At 35.3% G+C, this 15,621-nt stretch overlaps 1 protein-coding gene across 2 annotated transcripts in view; it reads left to right on the top strand.

The window, feature by feature from the left end:
- SLCO1B3 (solute carrier organic anion transporter family member 1B3) overlaps positions 1-15,621 on the top strand; it is a 47,074-nt gene that overhangs the window by 15,851 nt on the left and 15,602 nt on the right. For both annotated transcript variants that reach the window (XM_066354770.1, XM_066354778.1), the window contains 6 exons: positions 4,513-4,634; positions 6,109-6,255; positions 6,452-6,550; positions 9,327-9,569; positions 13,011-13,175; positions 14,549-14,744. In XM_066354770.1, the coding sequence (XP_066210867.1) occupies positions 4,513-4,634; positions 6,109-6,255; positions 6,452-6,550; positions 9,327-9,569; positions 13,011-13,175; positions 14,549-14,744 (972 nt within the window). The remainder of the gene's footprint in view (positions 1-4,512; positions 4,635-6,108; positions 6,256-6,451; positions 6,551-9,326; positions 9,570-13,010; positions 13,176-14,548; positions 14,745-15,621) is intronic.

Genomic DNA, 15,621 nt, shown 5'->3' with positions numbered 1-15,621 from the left:
ACAAGAAATGAGATGGACTTACCCACTAGCTGCAGCATTATCCTGGGTTCTCCGAGTTGAGGCCGTGTTCTAGGAGTTCTAGTGATGGGCCTGCCTGGCTGGCTTGTCCTCCACATAGAGGCGCTGAGGAAAAGCCTGTTGCCCAAAGGGGCAATCGCTCCACCAGTGACCAGGCTGCTTGCAGTCAGGGCAGGGCTCAGTGGGCAGCCATGGGCAGGGGCCCTGCCAGGACCAGTGACCCTGCCTGCCACACTTAAAGCAAGCTGCTGGTGGGATTACTCTTTGTGGCTTGGACTTGGGTTGGGCACTTCCTGTGCCTTGCCACTCTTGGTCTGCTGACCTTAGGGTTGCCACAAGAGCCTGGGTTTGGAGTATTACCTTCTGCTGCATGCAGGTCTGGCAAACAGCCTCGGCCTTTTTCACTAGCTAAGACCATTAAAAACTTTAAATGCCATGTTCACAGGTCCCAGATAGGAGCTTGGGGGTTGAGAATAAGAGGCGGTGGGCTCCTGGGGAGACCGGCACCCAGATCCAGCTGAAAATGCCAGAGCCAGAGGCAGGACAGGGCCAGAACTTTCTGCAAGAAAATTGAGGTTGGGCCTTGGGGTCCTGCAAACCAATGTAAGGGCCAATGGCAGGCTGAAAATGGCCTGACAAAGGAGGGGCTTAAGAACACAGTGGAGAAGGGAGGGGCCCCTGGCCAGTAGGAGAGGACAAAGAGAGACTGGTATTTGCAGGTGAATGAGAAACAGGATTCTGTGAAGGGAGGGGAGGGGGGCTCTTGGAGGGAAGAGACTGGAGTAAAAGAGGTTCACAGAGGGACCAGAGAGGTGTCCTGAGAGACGGGTGACCCCGGGGGTCAGGCAGGAGGGGGACAGAGTTGGAAGTTGGGCAGAGAAGGAAAGATTAGGAGCAGAGGGTTTAGGTGAGGTTTCTCTGGCCAAAAAGGGCCTGCTTGGTAGAACAGGTGGCACAGAGTTTAGGACAAGAACGTGAGTAACTAGAAGCCCTGAATGTAAGGGATCTCCAACCAGTTCCCAGCTTCTTTTGGCGATAAATTGGTGAGGGTGTTAAAACCAAAAGTCCCTTTAGGAGGCTACCTGGTTCAATTATCCAGTGGGTTCTGTGGCCTGGCCAGAGCGGAGAAGAACAGTTTCTTCTTCTTTAGGGAGGGAGAGATTTTGGATAAGGCAACTCCAGGAGTGTTTTTGGATTAGGTTTAGATTCCTGTGCCTCTATGGCCACCCTTAGTCATCAGAGTGGTCAGAGTTGAGAATTGGCATCCTGCAACTCAAGCTCTGGCCACTAGATTGATAGGGAAAGTGGATATGCTCCGGACGTCTCCACGGGCACACACGCACTTGGAATGGAAAAAAGTCCTTGATGCAGCTGCGATTTAGAACAGGGAGTCTTGGTGGAAAGAACTGAGGGGAGGCTGGAGGCAGGGGACTTACTGCACCGTGTGCCAAAGTGGGTGGACGGTCAGAGGTCCTGGTTCTTTCTCGGAGGGGAAGGGAAGAGGAGCAGTCCTTGTGGACTTCTGACTTCTCCCAGGTTTTGGCACCAAATGTATGGTATTTTTCCCTGCCAAGGAAGAAGGAAGGGGCTGGAGCCACGAAGTGTGAAATAATAAAAGGTTTTATTGAGTACAGAGCGCATCCCGCCCAACAAGTTTCCCTAGTCCCAGGGACAGGAGCCGGGCAATCGCATGGGAAATATTTAAAGGGTCCCATCTAGGGTGGTTGAGCTAATATGACGTGGTGAAATCTCACTGGCTGATGGACAGTTGCTTTTTTCCAAAGGGCTCCTGGGAAGTTTTTTTTGGTGCGCATGGATGTGGGCGGTCCTAGCCAAAGTTCCTGGGTCTGGTGTCTCATGTGACCTTTCCCCTTGCCCACCACCCTACAAAGACCAAGGAGCCATTAAGAGAGACCAGCAAGCAGATTAACTGTTTTCTAACCTTACACATCTCCTATTCATTAAAACTAAAAATCTGCTATTACTGAAACCAAATTTCTAACTTTTGGGCTCCCCTATCAGTATTACTCTCACTTGATTTATTTCTTATCTTTGTTGTTTCTTCATCAAGCCCGTCCTTTCCTGCTGCTGACACTGTAATGTCAGTGTCCTCTAAGTGCCCTCTTCAGTCTCCTTTATTTTTCAGCCTAGATGATTTGTATGGATTGCATGTGTTAAATGCAACTATCACCTACACATGGTGATTTTTTCTTACACTCAAGATCTATACAATAACCATCTTATTAGTATCTCCCACTTAACAGGCTACAAGCATTTGCCATTAGTGTATTCAAAACTGAATTCATCCCTATAGAAAATCAGCTCAGATTTTTCACATTTGCTCTGTCAATGACTCATTTTTAGCCATGAAGAAACTCAAATCAAAGTCAAGGGCTTCATCTTAGACTCTTTTTATTTCAACACAAATAACCAGCGTTCACCAAATTTTACTTATTCTGTCTCTTATTTGTCAAAGTTGTACCATACTTTCATTCCCAATATCCCCAACCTACTTGAGGCTTTCCTTCTTTCTGGCCTGGATTTTTTGCCTCTAGTATAAACTTCATTCTAATGCACATTCTATATTATTCATTTGAAAACACAAATTCAATTATTTTACTCCTGCTTAAAACTTCCAATTTTCTAGAGCAGTATTTTTCAAACTTCAGATTCTGAACCACTAGTGAGCCAAAAAATTGATTCAGATTAGTTTGTTTGGCTTGAAGAAAATAAAATTTTATATCCTATTAAGAAATTAAGGAACTGCAGGCAGGTAAAATTTTTATTTTTATTTTATTAATTGAATTTATTGGGGTATACTGATTAACAAAGTTATCTAGGTTTCAGGTACACAATTCTACAACACACTTTTTGTATACATAAGATTGAATATAATAAAAATAGAATAGAGAAATATACAATGGAAGTAGGTACAAATATTCTGTGAAACTTTTGGTTGTTAATTTGTACATGTATGTGCATATGTATGTATTATGGTTGTGTTGCAAAATGCATTTCTTACTGTTGATCACAAAAATATTGAATACCTCTCATCTGCAGATTAATATCTAAAATCACTTACATATACAGGTTGCTCATGGAGTTGGTCCTTGACTTTTTTCCTAACTTTATCTTGCACTGCTCCCCAAGATCGAGTACCACATTCTAGGCCTGCAGTTTTCCAAATGTGATTTAATATGTCATATCTTTGCATATAGTATTTTATACATACTATCCTGAATACATTTTTGTTGTTGTTGTCTACCTATTAAACTCTTACCTGACCTCAAGCTTCATCTTGCATGTTATCTTCACTGGGGGCTCTCTAATCCACTCTCTCCCCTGCATCATCCCTTTTTCTTTGTGTCAACTCAGGACCTACTATATTAAATTTATCACAGCTTTTATCATATATATACTCATATTAGAGAGTGTGATATTTGGTAAGTACAAATATTGTGTTTTATTTCTAGGTGTTTTTTGGGGGGAGGTGGAGTTGAGTATAATGTCAGGATATAGTATGCTGACCTTGGTGCTCATGAACTACTTTAGTGTTTTTGGATATCAATATTTGTCCCTATTCTAGCTCTATTGCTGTTGTTCTTAAATTTTTCCTCATCAAATTAAAGTGGATTAGAACTTTCTGAACTAAGTTTTGAAGAGTCATGCTTATGGTAATGTGTGTGTGTGTGAGTGTGTGTGTGTGTGTGTGTGTGTGTCCATGAAAGAAAATCAGACAGGTTATTGATAGAAAATGTAGATGATGAGTTAGTGTGCATTTTTTCTTTTTGATATGCTCAAAAAATAATTTGACTATTTATGTTTTATTAATTTCAATAATTATTCAATTATATATAGCTACAGATATCTATATAATCAGCATATGGATCCACAATTGTACATGTAATGAGAAATAACCCTTGAAACACAAAAGTAGATTTTAATATTCAGCATCTAAAGAAATGCTAACATTACAAATTGCTGGAATTAGTGTGTATTATTGAATGATTTATAAAACACTGCTCTAAAGTTTATTAAATGTTTATCAGATAGTTTATCAGAAAGTTTATCAGATAGTTTAGATTGTCACTGTCTTTGAAGGTGAATCAAAGGGATGGAAGATACAGTTAGCATGTTTTTTTAAAGCATAAAACAAGGTACTTCATATCTTGACCAGAATATAAGCACTCCTAGGATGCTAGTAACATGACAACCCTTGCCTAAGGAGTAGAGAATGATATTTTTTAGTGAGCACTCTTATTTCATGACAAATATAAGGGGACAGAAAATGGTTTGACTTTGGGTGATGGTTATACAACATAATCAACAGTTCAAATACTATAGAAATATTTACCTGAAACCTATGTATTCTGTTTATCAATGTTACCCTGTGAAGTTAATTTTCTAAATAAAGTTAAAAAAATTTTTTCCTGTATTTCTGGGAAAAGTAAAAATATTCAGTAGCATAACTTGACTCTAGTGATTTTGTTACAGTTACAAGTATTCTAAAGAAACCTATATTAAATCATCAGAGAATTTAACATCAAGCTTATCAACCTGTCTAATCAATCAAAATGTGTTACTCAATGAAACATCACCTGAGAGAGAAGGAAAAGGTAAGAATTGAATCGACATTAGTGAATATTAATGTCATTAGTAAGTAGTCTAAAATTTATCCACTTAATTGCATCTGTAGAAACAATTAAAATTGATTTTAAAAAAAATAAAAAATTTGCATTTTACAATAGTGTTAATATATATAAAGAATTTTTAGAAATAATAAAAATAGTGATATTTTGGTAGGATATTGGCAAAAATATGTGCATTTAAAATAAAAAGGGAAGTGGTATAAATATGTAAAAATGACAAATTATAATTAATAATAACTATTATTCAATTAAAGATTTTTTACCTATTATATTACAAATCATACTGTGTAATTATAAGTTATAACACCAATTAAAGACAATTAAAGAATTTTCTGCTTATTATAAAAAGATTAAAAATAAAAATAAATGAGGTAAAAGAAAAAGACATATATTATTGAGAGTGTATAAATTTCTAATTATTTTAGGTAAATTTTTAAGATAATAAAGAACAAATATATGAATATCTGTTTAAATCAACAATTTTAACTTTTACTATTTTTCTTAAGAAAATAATCAAGATGCACAAGGATTTATTTTTAATTATAGCTATGGCATCTTTACTTAACAGAATAAAAAGTTAGAAATAGTTTGCGAGTGAACAGTAAGAGATTGATTAAATTATAAAAATTTTATTCCGTGCATGACTACTCTGCTTTTAAGATATGCTAAGTGAAAGAAGTCAGGCAAAGAAATAAAAATAGCATACAATTTCACTTATATATGAAATCTAAGGAACAAAATAAACAAAACAAACAGATGGATAGATAGAGAACAGACATGGTTGCCAGAAGGGAAGAGGATTAGGGGGCTGGATAAAAAAAGGTGAAGGGATTGAGAAGTACAGGTTGGTACAGAATAGTCACAAGAATATAAAGATCAGCATACAAACTATAGTAAATAATATTGAATAACTATGTATGGCATCAGGTGGGTACTGGAGATATCAAGGGGATCGCTTTATAAAGTATATGATTGTCTAACTGCTATGCTGTACACCTGAAACTAATATAAAATAATATTGAATGTAAACTGTAACAAAAAAATAAAACAGAACAAATACTGATATACAAGAAATCTTAATAACATGTGGAAATTATCATAATATGGTATTAAGTACTACAAAAGTAGATTATAATAAGAACTGGCTATTTAAATGTATAATGAACACAAAGAATATTATCCATACTTTTATGTGCACTAAAGATGTGGAAAATATATGCAAACACTAGAAATGGTTCTGTGTGGTTAGATTACAGATTATTTTTATTTGTTTTCTTTGTGCTTTTCTGTATTTTCAAATTTTGTAAAGTCAATATGAATCACTCTTATAATTAGAGAAGAGCAAAAATAGTTCTTAAATGGAATAATTAAGGGATTAAGGTACTTGAGTTTCTAATAAAAATGCTCAAATTAATAAGATAAAATACTCTTGTCTACATAGGCTGGGAAAAGGAAACTGAGTCTTATATATGGGTATATGTCCTAATGGGAAATTTGCTTCGTGGAATTGGGGAAACCCCCATACAACCTTTGGGGATCTCATACCTGGATGATTTTGCCAAAGAAGGATATTCTTCTGTTTATTTAGGTAATGTAAAGAAAATATTAGATTTTACTATTACTTTCCCTGAGTCTACTACATTTGAAATAATAGTGTTACTTAATTTATTTGTAATTAATAATTTTATTTGGAAAAATCTATTGCATAATGTTACTTTAAAAAATATAGAACAAAAGCCATATATTTCTGGTATCTTGATAAAATTGTTTTATAACATTTTCAGGTAGTCTGTTTTCAATAGCAATGATTGGTCCAATCCTCGGCTTTACACTGGGATCTCTGTTTGCTAAAATGTACGTGGATGTTGGATATGTAGATCTGAGTAAGTACAATCAGAACAGGTAACGTGATAATGTTTTTCCAGTGCAGAACATCATTTATCAAAACAATTGAATTAACTATTTAAATAGTTCTTTGCTGACAATTTGTAAAAGTTACATGTAAGAAATAAATGAATTAATAACCAGAATAAAAATAAAATTCAACTCCTGCCTACAGCAGTCTTTGACACCTGAATATGTAATACAAATTGTTTTTAATAAACTTGTTTAAGATTACTTCATCCAAACTAATTGCAAACTAATTGCAAATTTCTCCAATGTCCCCTGTAATATCACTTCCTTGTATTTACCCTTGGGTTTACCTTCTTTCCATTTTCTATTTGCACAGTTCTTAAAATCTTTTTCAAAATGTGCCTCAAGTTCAGAGAAACCTTACTTAACTGACCCAAAGTTAAGTGCCCCTATCAGTCACCAAGAGCGTGCCTTTTTTGTAGCCTTTATACACTGAGCATAAACATTTGTGTCCTTATCTGCCATTTCTTTTAGAATATATTAGGTTGGTCTCTGACTTAACATACAATAAATAATTAGAGTTTGTGAATAAACAAATCTTGTTTTATTTCTCTTTTTTAAAAAAAATTTTTTTATTGCTTTTAGAGAGAGGAGAGAGAGAAAAGGGGCAAGAGCAGGAAGTATCAACTTATTGCTTCTCATATGTGCCTTAACCAGACAAGAGATTCAATTCCAAAATAGAGTAGACATCACAATAGGCAAACAAGAAACACAAACTTGAAAGTATTTTGTAATAGAAAGCTAAAGCAAGTACCTGTTGAAATATTTTATATCTTTAATTTTGAATATGTAAATTAGTTTAGGTTTGTATTCTGTATATTTCCACTCATTCACCTCCACATTCATCATCTTTTTATCAATAAGGGTACAGAAATAAATTGTTAATGTCTTTAAGAGGATAATTTTATAAACTCTTTTCCATAATCAGAAATCACCACTCATGATATTTTAGGATTTCTGGTGATTCCATTTCTACCACTGACTGTTTAGATGTTATTACATCTTGTCTTATTCAATCATGAATATGATGTAAACAATATGATAAAGTACACTTTGGCAAACTCCAATGCCTAGAGGAGTCAAAGAGAAAACATAATTGAGTCAAGAATGTATGTAGTTAAACTGGGAAGAATTGGTAGTGGTGGATTGCCCTCCTCATACACCTAAAAGCACATATGATACTTAGCCTCAACCTATTTTTTTCCTGAGGAAATTTGTATCTAGCATTGACAAGATCTTCTGATTGGTTTTCAAGAAAATCCAGATTTTTATATAGAATTTTCCATTTTTAAGACTGTGTGAACCAAGGAGAACACATTGGTAGGCCATCTTTAATTAGATGATGACTTCTAGGTCCCATATGTAGACTAATGATAGAACAGGAAAAATGTTATCAAAATGACATTTCTGACAGATGAATAAAAATTAGTATGTAGATGGAGACACTGCTTTTATCAATCATTGTCTAAAATCTGTATGAGTTCCTGATTATAAAACAATATGATCACATAAATAAAATTTAAGCCCCAATTTGTGCATACTTGAAAGCCACTGAAATAAATAGAATGGGTAATTTATTTCTATACAGTTTTAAATCAATATTTTCTTATGTTACTAAGTTTTCTTACAAATCAAAGTGTAGTGGTAAGATTACTGTGCTTCAAACTTCTATGGGGGTTGTGCTTTCCATTACTTAGAATGTTTACTTTATGCTTACCGAAATAGCTCATTTATACTTGTTTAGATAGATACAGAGTTTACATATTACTCATATATGCTTTCAATAAAAATATTAAAATAAAATGGTTAAATTATCCCTATATTTTAGAGTACAACTTTCTTGGTCACTTTTTTTTTTTTCCTGAAGTTGTAAATGGGGAGGCATGCGCCTGACTGGGATCCACCCGGCATGCTCACCAGGGAGCGATGCTCTGCCCATCTGGGGCGTCGCTCTGTTGCAAACAGAGCCATTCTAGTGCCTGAAGTAGAGGCCACAGAGCCATCCTCAGTGCCCGGGCCAACTTTGCTCCAATGGAGCCTTGGTTGCAGGAGGGGAAGAGAGAGACAGAGAAGAAGGAGAGGGGGAGGGGTGGAGAAGCAGATGGGCACTTCTCTTGTGTGCCCTGCCGGGAATTGAACCCGGGACTCCTGCACACCAGGCCAACACTCTACCACTGAGTCAACCGGCCAGGGCCTCTCTTGGTCACTTTAATTGTGTGTATATCTTCACCAACATCATCTTTTGTGCTGTCAAAGAGTTGGAAATGCAAGTTTCTGAGGGAAAGAAAAAGCTCCATGATTGGCTCTGAGAATTTCTTGCAATCTTCTGTAAATTTCATTGTTGGTGCTTTCTTAACCTTCCCAGATGGAGCCAATCATTTTCAGACAGTAACAAGCATTTATATATATATGTCTTTCATAATTGATACTTCAATGGCTGCAGGCTTAAATGTTCAATGATGGCAATTGCATTGTCATATCTCTAGAAAAGCCACTAAGTTAACACCTGCTTAGGCAGTGACATGACTGATTCCTGGACAATAGCAGTTATATGATGTCATTAAATTTTAGGCTTAGACTGACTTAATAGATGACAAACTATGAAAAATGAAATAGTATCTCAGACCTGATAAAATATAGTTTACTTGTTTATCTATGGAGGAGTGCAATCATTGTCTTTATTGTCCAGAATTTATTGCACTTTAAAGTAATTTTTTACTTTCTTTTTCTAATTCTTTATTATAGGCAATATCAGACTAACTCCAGAAGACTCCCGTTGGGTTGGTGCTTGGTGGGCTAGTTTCCTTGTTGCTGGACTATTATCCATTATTTCTTCCATACCATTTTTCTTTCTGCCCAAAAATCTGGAGAAGCCACCAAAAGAAAGGAAAGTTTCAGTATCTTCGCATATACTCAAAACAAATGAGGAAAAGAGTCAAGTGGATATGCCAACCAACCATGGACAAAATGTGTCTGAAAATATAACTGGTAAATATCTCACATTTATTATTATTTGCGATTGTTAATCCCAGTGAAATGGAGAAGTGAGTTTTCAGTAATAATAAGTCATACTTAAATCATGTAGAGTTTGGTTTGTTCTGCACCAAATTTACTGAATTATTTTTCTAAGATTCCTACTAAGGTTAGTAAATGTTTTCTGAACACATATGAACTCTCTGAAGAGAAGAGGATTAGGTTTGTGGTCTTTAGCAGGGGTAAGGCAATCAAAGACTAAAAATATTTATTACTTATAAATCAAAGAATATATATTCATTTCAAAATAATATGCTGTAGGCCCTGGCCAGTTGGCTCAGTGGTAGAGCATCGGCCTGGCGTGCAGAAGTCCTGGGTTTGATTCCCGGCCAGGGCACACAGGAGAAGCGTCCATCTGCTTCTCCACCCCTTCCCCTCTCCTTCCTCTCTGTCTCTCTCTTCCCCTTCCGCAGCAAGGCTCCATTGGAGCAAAGATGGCCCAGGCGCTGGGGATGGCTCCTTGGCCTCTGCCCCAGGCACTAGAGTGGCTCTTGTTGCAACAGAGCGACGCCCCGGAGGGGCAGAGCGTCGCCCCCTGGTGGGCGTGCAGGGTGGATCCCGGTCGGACACATGTGGGAGTCTGTCTTACTGTCTCTCCCCGTTTCTAGCTTCAGAAAAATACAAAAAAAAAATAAAATAAAAAAAATAATAATAATAATATGCTGTAAACTAAGAGGGTTAAAAGCATTGTTATATTTAATTCATTCATTTGTTCACTCATTTACAAATAGTACCAAGCACTGTACTGGTGATAGAATATTGCTACCATTTTCCAAGAAATTAAAGTTTGGTTGGTTGTACTGAGAAGCATATAGACAATTGCAATACAGTCTTTAAGCATTATGGCAAAGTTAAATATAAGAAATTATGAGCGCCTATCAATAGGACAACTTAATTATTCTTACGTGGAGAGGTAGAGTAAGGAGAAAGAACTCAGAGGTTTTTCTCTAGATAATTAGAGTAAGATTATTTTTCTTGGTAATCACATAGAAAAACGTTTGATTATCTATATATGAACAAAGGAATAGAGGCAACAGTAGTAGTTAAGATTATTGAAGTCAGTCACGTGAATAACGACTCTTCGTCATTTGATAGTGCCTTCCCTTTCAAATATAAGTCCTGAGGGCTAATGGAGGACAACTAAGGAGTAATCATCTGAGGAGTGATCCATCAATCAATAGTCAGAGCAAGGAAACTGAAACAAGGAGGTGTTGGTGCAGTTTTCACACTGCACAGAAATGGTGGAATATAAAAATCAAAGAAAGCAATGCCTTAACCTTTGGCAATCTGTTCAAGTTGAAGTTAAAGTGAATTAAATATTCTCAGGTGCAGCCCAAGTTCTCTCTCTTATCAGTTCTTATACTCACTTTATTATTACTCCTCCCCATCACTCTAATCCAAAAACAGTGGTGTGATGGAGCCAGCCTGTATTGTTTTGTGAGAGGGGTCTGTTAATTTTTCAGCTACATTGGAAGTTTGAAACTGGTCATTGTGAGAGGATTTACCACCGTTTATTACCCTGAAAATTGAGAAATACTACAAATCAGGCCTTGTTTCCCCAACAGTCAGCTGTTAAACATTTATCAGCACACCACTGAGTTAGAAGTTTCTGAAATTTAACATACATGCTAAAAATAGCATACAAAGAAAATTTCACTTGTACCAAATCAAATCCATGAAAAGTAGTAGATTGTCTAAAACCATAAGGAATATGGTTGACTATGAGCCCAAAAAGAATGGAGAGGGTAATGAATATGCAAAAAAAAAATAGAACAATTGTAAACATCATCTATAATATCAACTATGTTTGTAAGATAATGACCAGAATAGTAAGGAGGTCCTTAAGTATGTACTGGTAGGAAGGAGTAGGTGAAATAACTAAGAACACTTAGAAAAAACAATATTGGATTTGTTCTGTATGTTTTTGAATAGAAATAAGACTAATTGATTAGATAGAAATAAAGAAATACTTCAGCCTATTATAAAAACCTTAAAAAATATATGAACAGTAAGAACTGGCCAAAAATGGAGCAACTTTTTTTTCTGAGGTCATTAGCTTAATGTCACTTAACTTGCTTATTGATACAGTTATTGAGGATATATAATGGATTGTGACTGTATGGAGGTTCAGATTAGACAACATTCAAGTTCCCACCCACCTCAAAAAAAATCAATGATTTGGTGAACCCATCTGCTCCATTTATTTTGACCCAATATCACAACTCATTTAGAATGCCTCACAAGTCAGTGGTCCTTCTGATAATGAAGTCCCATGGAGAAAAATTCAACATTTTGACCTAATAATTTTAAATATGATTTACTCCTACTAAGAATTTCCTTATCTTTTCTTCTTTCCTCATCTATTCCCTTTACCCTAACTCTCTTTTCTCCTTATTATAAGCAGATGAGACTATTTTTTAGTTGCCACTGGAAAGAAGGCTTGGTTCTGACCATATCTCATGAAAAGCTTCTGTCATCTACAGAACTAGATCTTTCAAAGTTTGTGTCATCCATCTCTCAGTAACCATATCTGGTTCTGTTGTTTTAGACTCTGCTTCTTCCTCCTGTTTTTCCAAGTAGCTCCTTCCACTTTTAACTCTCAATATAGTTGGTTGACCTGTTAACTGTACACCCAGATCACACAATTCTTGCCATGGACAGAAGTTATAAATTTGTTATACATCATTAGTAGGCACAGGTGGTTGTATTGTTATGGTCATAACGTCATGTGCCATTATTCTGTGCCTTTCCTTGCACCTTAAGAAAGGTGACATATAACACTGCCAGGTTTACTGGGGTAGTGTTTTATGGCAGAAAAGTTGTACACCAAGAAACAGAAAACCTGTGTCCTGCTACTAAATTGATCTTTAGGATTTTTGACCTTTAGTCTTCTTATTTCTGTGAGCTTTGGATTATACTATCTTTTAGGGAATTTTCTACTTAATAATTATATTATTGATATAGTAACTATATTGTTAAGTACTAGTAAATAAGAGGCATTGCATGTCTTATTCGCTTTTGTTTCTTGAGCACCTACCATATTGCATCATTTCCAGTTGAAAACCAAATATTTGCTGAATGAGTGAATAAATAAATTAATCATGTATGTAGTTGTATGGTACAGTGGTAAAAATAATAAAACACAAGGTGAACAAAGTAAGTTGCCAACAGCATGTATATATGATCCCATGTAGGTAAAATTAGCTAAATAAATATTAATGTGCATTTGGAAAAAACTGAAGGAATATATAAAAATCTGTTAATGGAATTGCAGGTATTCTGAGTTCTTGTGTTATGTATTTATATAGTGTTAAAAAGTATATAACTTATATTAATAAGATTAAGATATTAATATACATTTAAGCTACATTGTTTTCTTTATATTTGTTTTTATAGATTTTTTCCAGTCCTTAAAAAGCATCCTTGTGAATCCCTTATATGTTATATTTTTGTTTATATCACTGGCACACTCCAGTGCCTTTATTGGTACTCTTACTTATGTCTTCAAATACATAGAACAACAGTATGATAAGACAGCATCTGAGTCTAACATGGTGATTGGTAAGACACATTGCTTATATTTCCTTGATAAACAATATACTACCAAGTGATTGATTTCTAAGTGACATTTTGTTATGATAGTGATTTCATATTTTAGTGTATGTAATTTCAATTGTTTTTGAAAATATTACCAGTTTTTCAAACTTGTGATATTATCATCACTCTGTATTTAAATTAGCATCTCACAGTATTTTTGAATAGATAAATTCCTGAGGAAACTGCATGTAAGTAGAACATTTGGACATGGTATCAGAACACTTAGACATGGTATCTGCATAATTAGATCTTATGGTGCTGAGATACAGAGACAAATCCTTCTGTAATGTAATCATTCTTTTTCCATTATTTATGGACTTTTAATCAAGACCCAGCTACTTACAAAAAATAGAACATTGTTTTCCAAAGCAAAACAATTTAAAAATGTCATTGATTTCTACATAATTTAAAACAAATGTATTGTGGAGAAGTTTTCTTTGTTACAATATCTATTTCCCATGTGGCACGGTGAGACTTGCTTATGAAGGCATGGTTTTCTTACATCATTCTTCCCCTACTCCCAGTATAATATAAAAATCTAGAGAGCAGTACATTATCCAGTATAGTACCCAGAAAACTGGAGAAACTTAATATACATTTGATAAATTAAATTGAATTTATCAAATGGTGGGTGAGCAGGTCAAAAATAAACAAGAAAATAATAATTTATATATAATGCTCATATTGAACTTAAGATAAAAGTCTGAGGTGCAAGCATTAAATTTGACTCCCAATAATGTTTCCAGCCTGAATACTTTTGTTAGAGGCGTCTTCCTATTTAATTATTCTTGCAGAAAATGAAATGGAAAAGTTATAAGAGGGATCAATCATTTCTAATAATGGATTTAGGCCTGTTTATCATCTCATAATATATGAATGTTTGAATGAATAAAGAAGAGATATTAATTCAAGTATTCAATTCTAAAGTACTAGATAACTTTGAAGTCAGTTTTTAAGAATTAAAACTCTTCATTTTGAAGAGATGTAAGGATTTTAGATGGCAGGACAAAAGTTTCATAGGCAGGAAGATGATATTTTGGTGGGGTTTTTTTCCAGAGGAAAAAGCATCCTATAGAAACCATCTGTTCAAACATACACATATTCTCAGTCATTGGATTTTGCTATTGGGGAAACCAAACCCCTCAGCATTGGCAGAAAGAAATCAATTTTTTCACTCCCATATGATATACTGGTCCCCTGCCTCCATCCAGGCTTGCCAGCCTCATGAGTAATAAAAGTATAATGAGTTTGGTGGCTATACACTATGTTTCATATGTAAACACATTTCAAAATACCCATATTTATATAATTACATGTTTCTTTTATTTTATTTCTAGGCATCATAACCATACCAACTGTTGCAACTGGAATGTTTACAGGAGGATATATCATTAAAAAATTCAAATTTACCTTGCTTGGAATTGCCAAATATTTACTTTTTATCAATATTTTGGCCTTCAGCCTAGGCCTATTAAATTTTGCACTAATCTGTGAAAGCAAATCGGTTGCCGGCCTAACTGTGACCTATGATGGGTTTGTATATATCAATATATCAGTTCCACAATGTATAAATTACATAATGTAAAAGACTACAAGGAAAACAGGGTAGATGTCAATTTTAACTAACGTCTCTTTTCATTGAGAGTAATATCAAACTTACAAATTCTTAAAATGTCCATTTGTTAAGATTTTATAAAACACTCCTTTTATTCCTTCCTTTAAAAAAGCCGCATAGTTTATAATAATAGTTATCATTTATGGGATGCTTACAGGGAGTGATGTTTACTTTTATTCCCATTTTATAGATAGGGAAAGTAAGGTTTAGAGAGAGACACAGATTACATAACTGGCAATGTTAAGATTTCGTCTCAAATTTAGGGTTTTGACTCCAAGATTCCTAGTCTTAACCATTATAATCTTGGATGGATCGTGAGATTAATACAAATAACATTTTCTAAAAGTGACTAAACTATCTATATTTATTTTTAATTTTGATATTTAAAAACTTTCTTTATAAGAAAGCATTTTCAACCCTGGCCAGTGGTTCAGTGGACAGAGCGGCAGCTGGCGTATGGACATCCTGGGTTCGATTCTCAGTCAGGGCACACAGGAAAAGCGACCATCTGCTTTTTCTCACACCTCCCTCTCCCCCTTCTTTCTCTCTTCCCCTCCCGCAACCAGTGGCTCTATTGGTTTGAGCTTTGGCCCCAGATACTGAGGATAACACTGTTAAATGACATCAGTATCAGGAGTTAAAAATAGCTTAGTACTCAGCATTGGTCCGAGGTGGGGTTGCCAGGTGGATCCCTGTCGGGGCACATGCAGGAGTCTGCCTCACTATCTCTCCTCCTCTCACCTAAAAAAAAAAAAAAAAAAAAATAGAAAACATTTTCTTACATTGTACTACTGA

This window comes from Saccopteryx leptura, chromosome 1 (assembly GCF_036850995.1).
Source record: "Saccopteryx leptura isolate mSacLep1 chromosome 1, mSacLep1_pri_phased_curated, whole genome shotgun sequence".
Lineage (NCBI taxonomy): Eukaryota > Metazoa > Chordata > Mammalia > Chiroptera > Emballonuridae > Saccopteryx > Saccopteryx leptura.
This window is presented reverse-complemented; position numbering and strand designations above follow the sequence as displayed.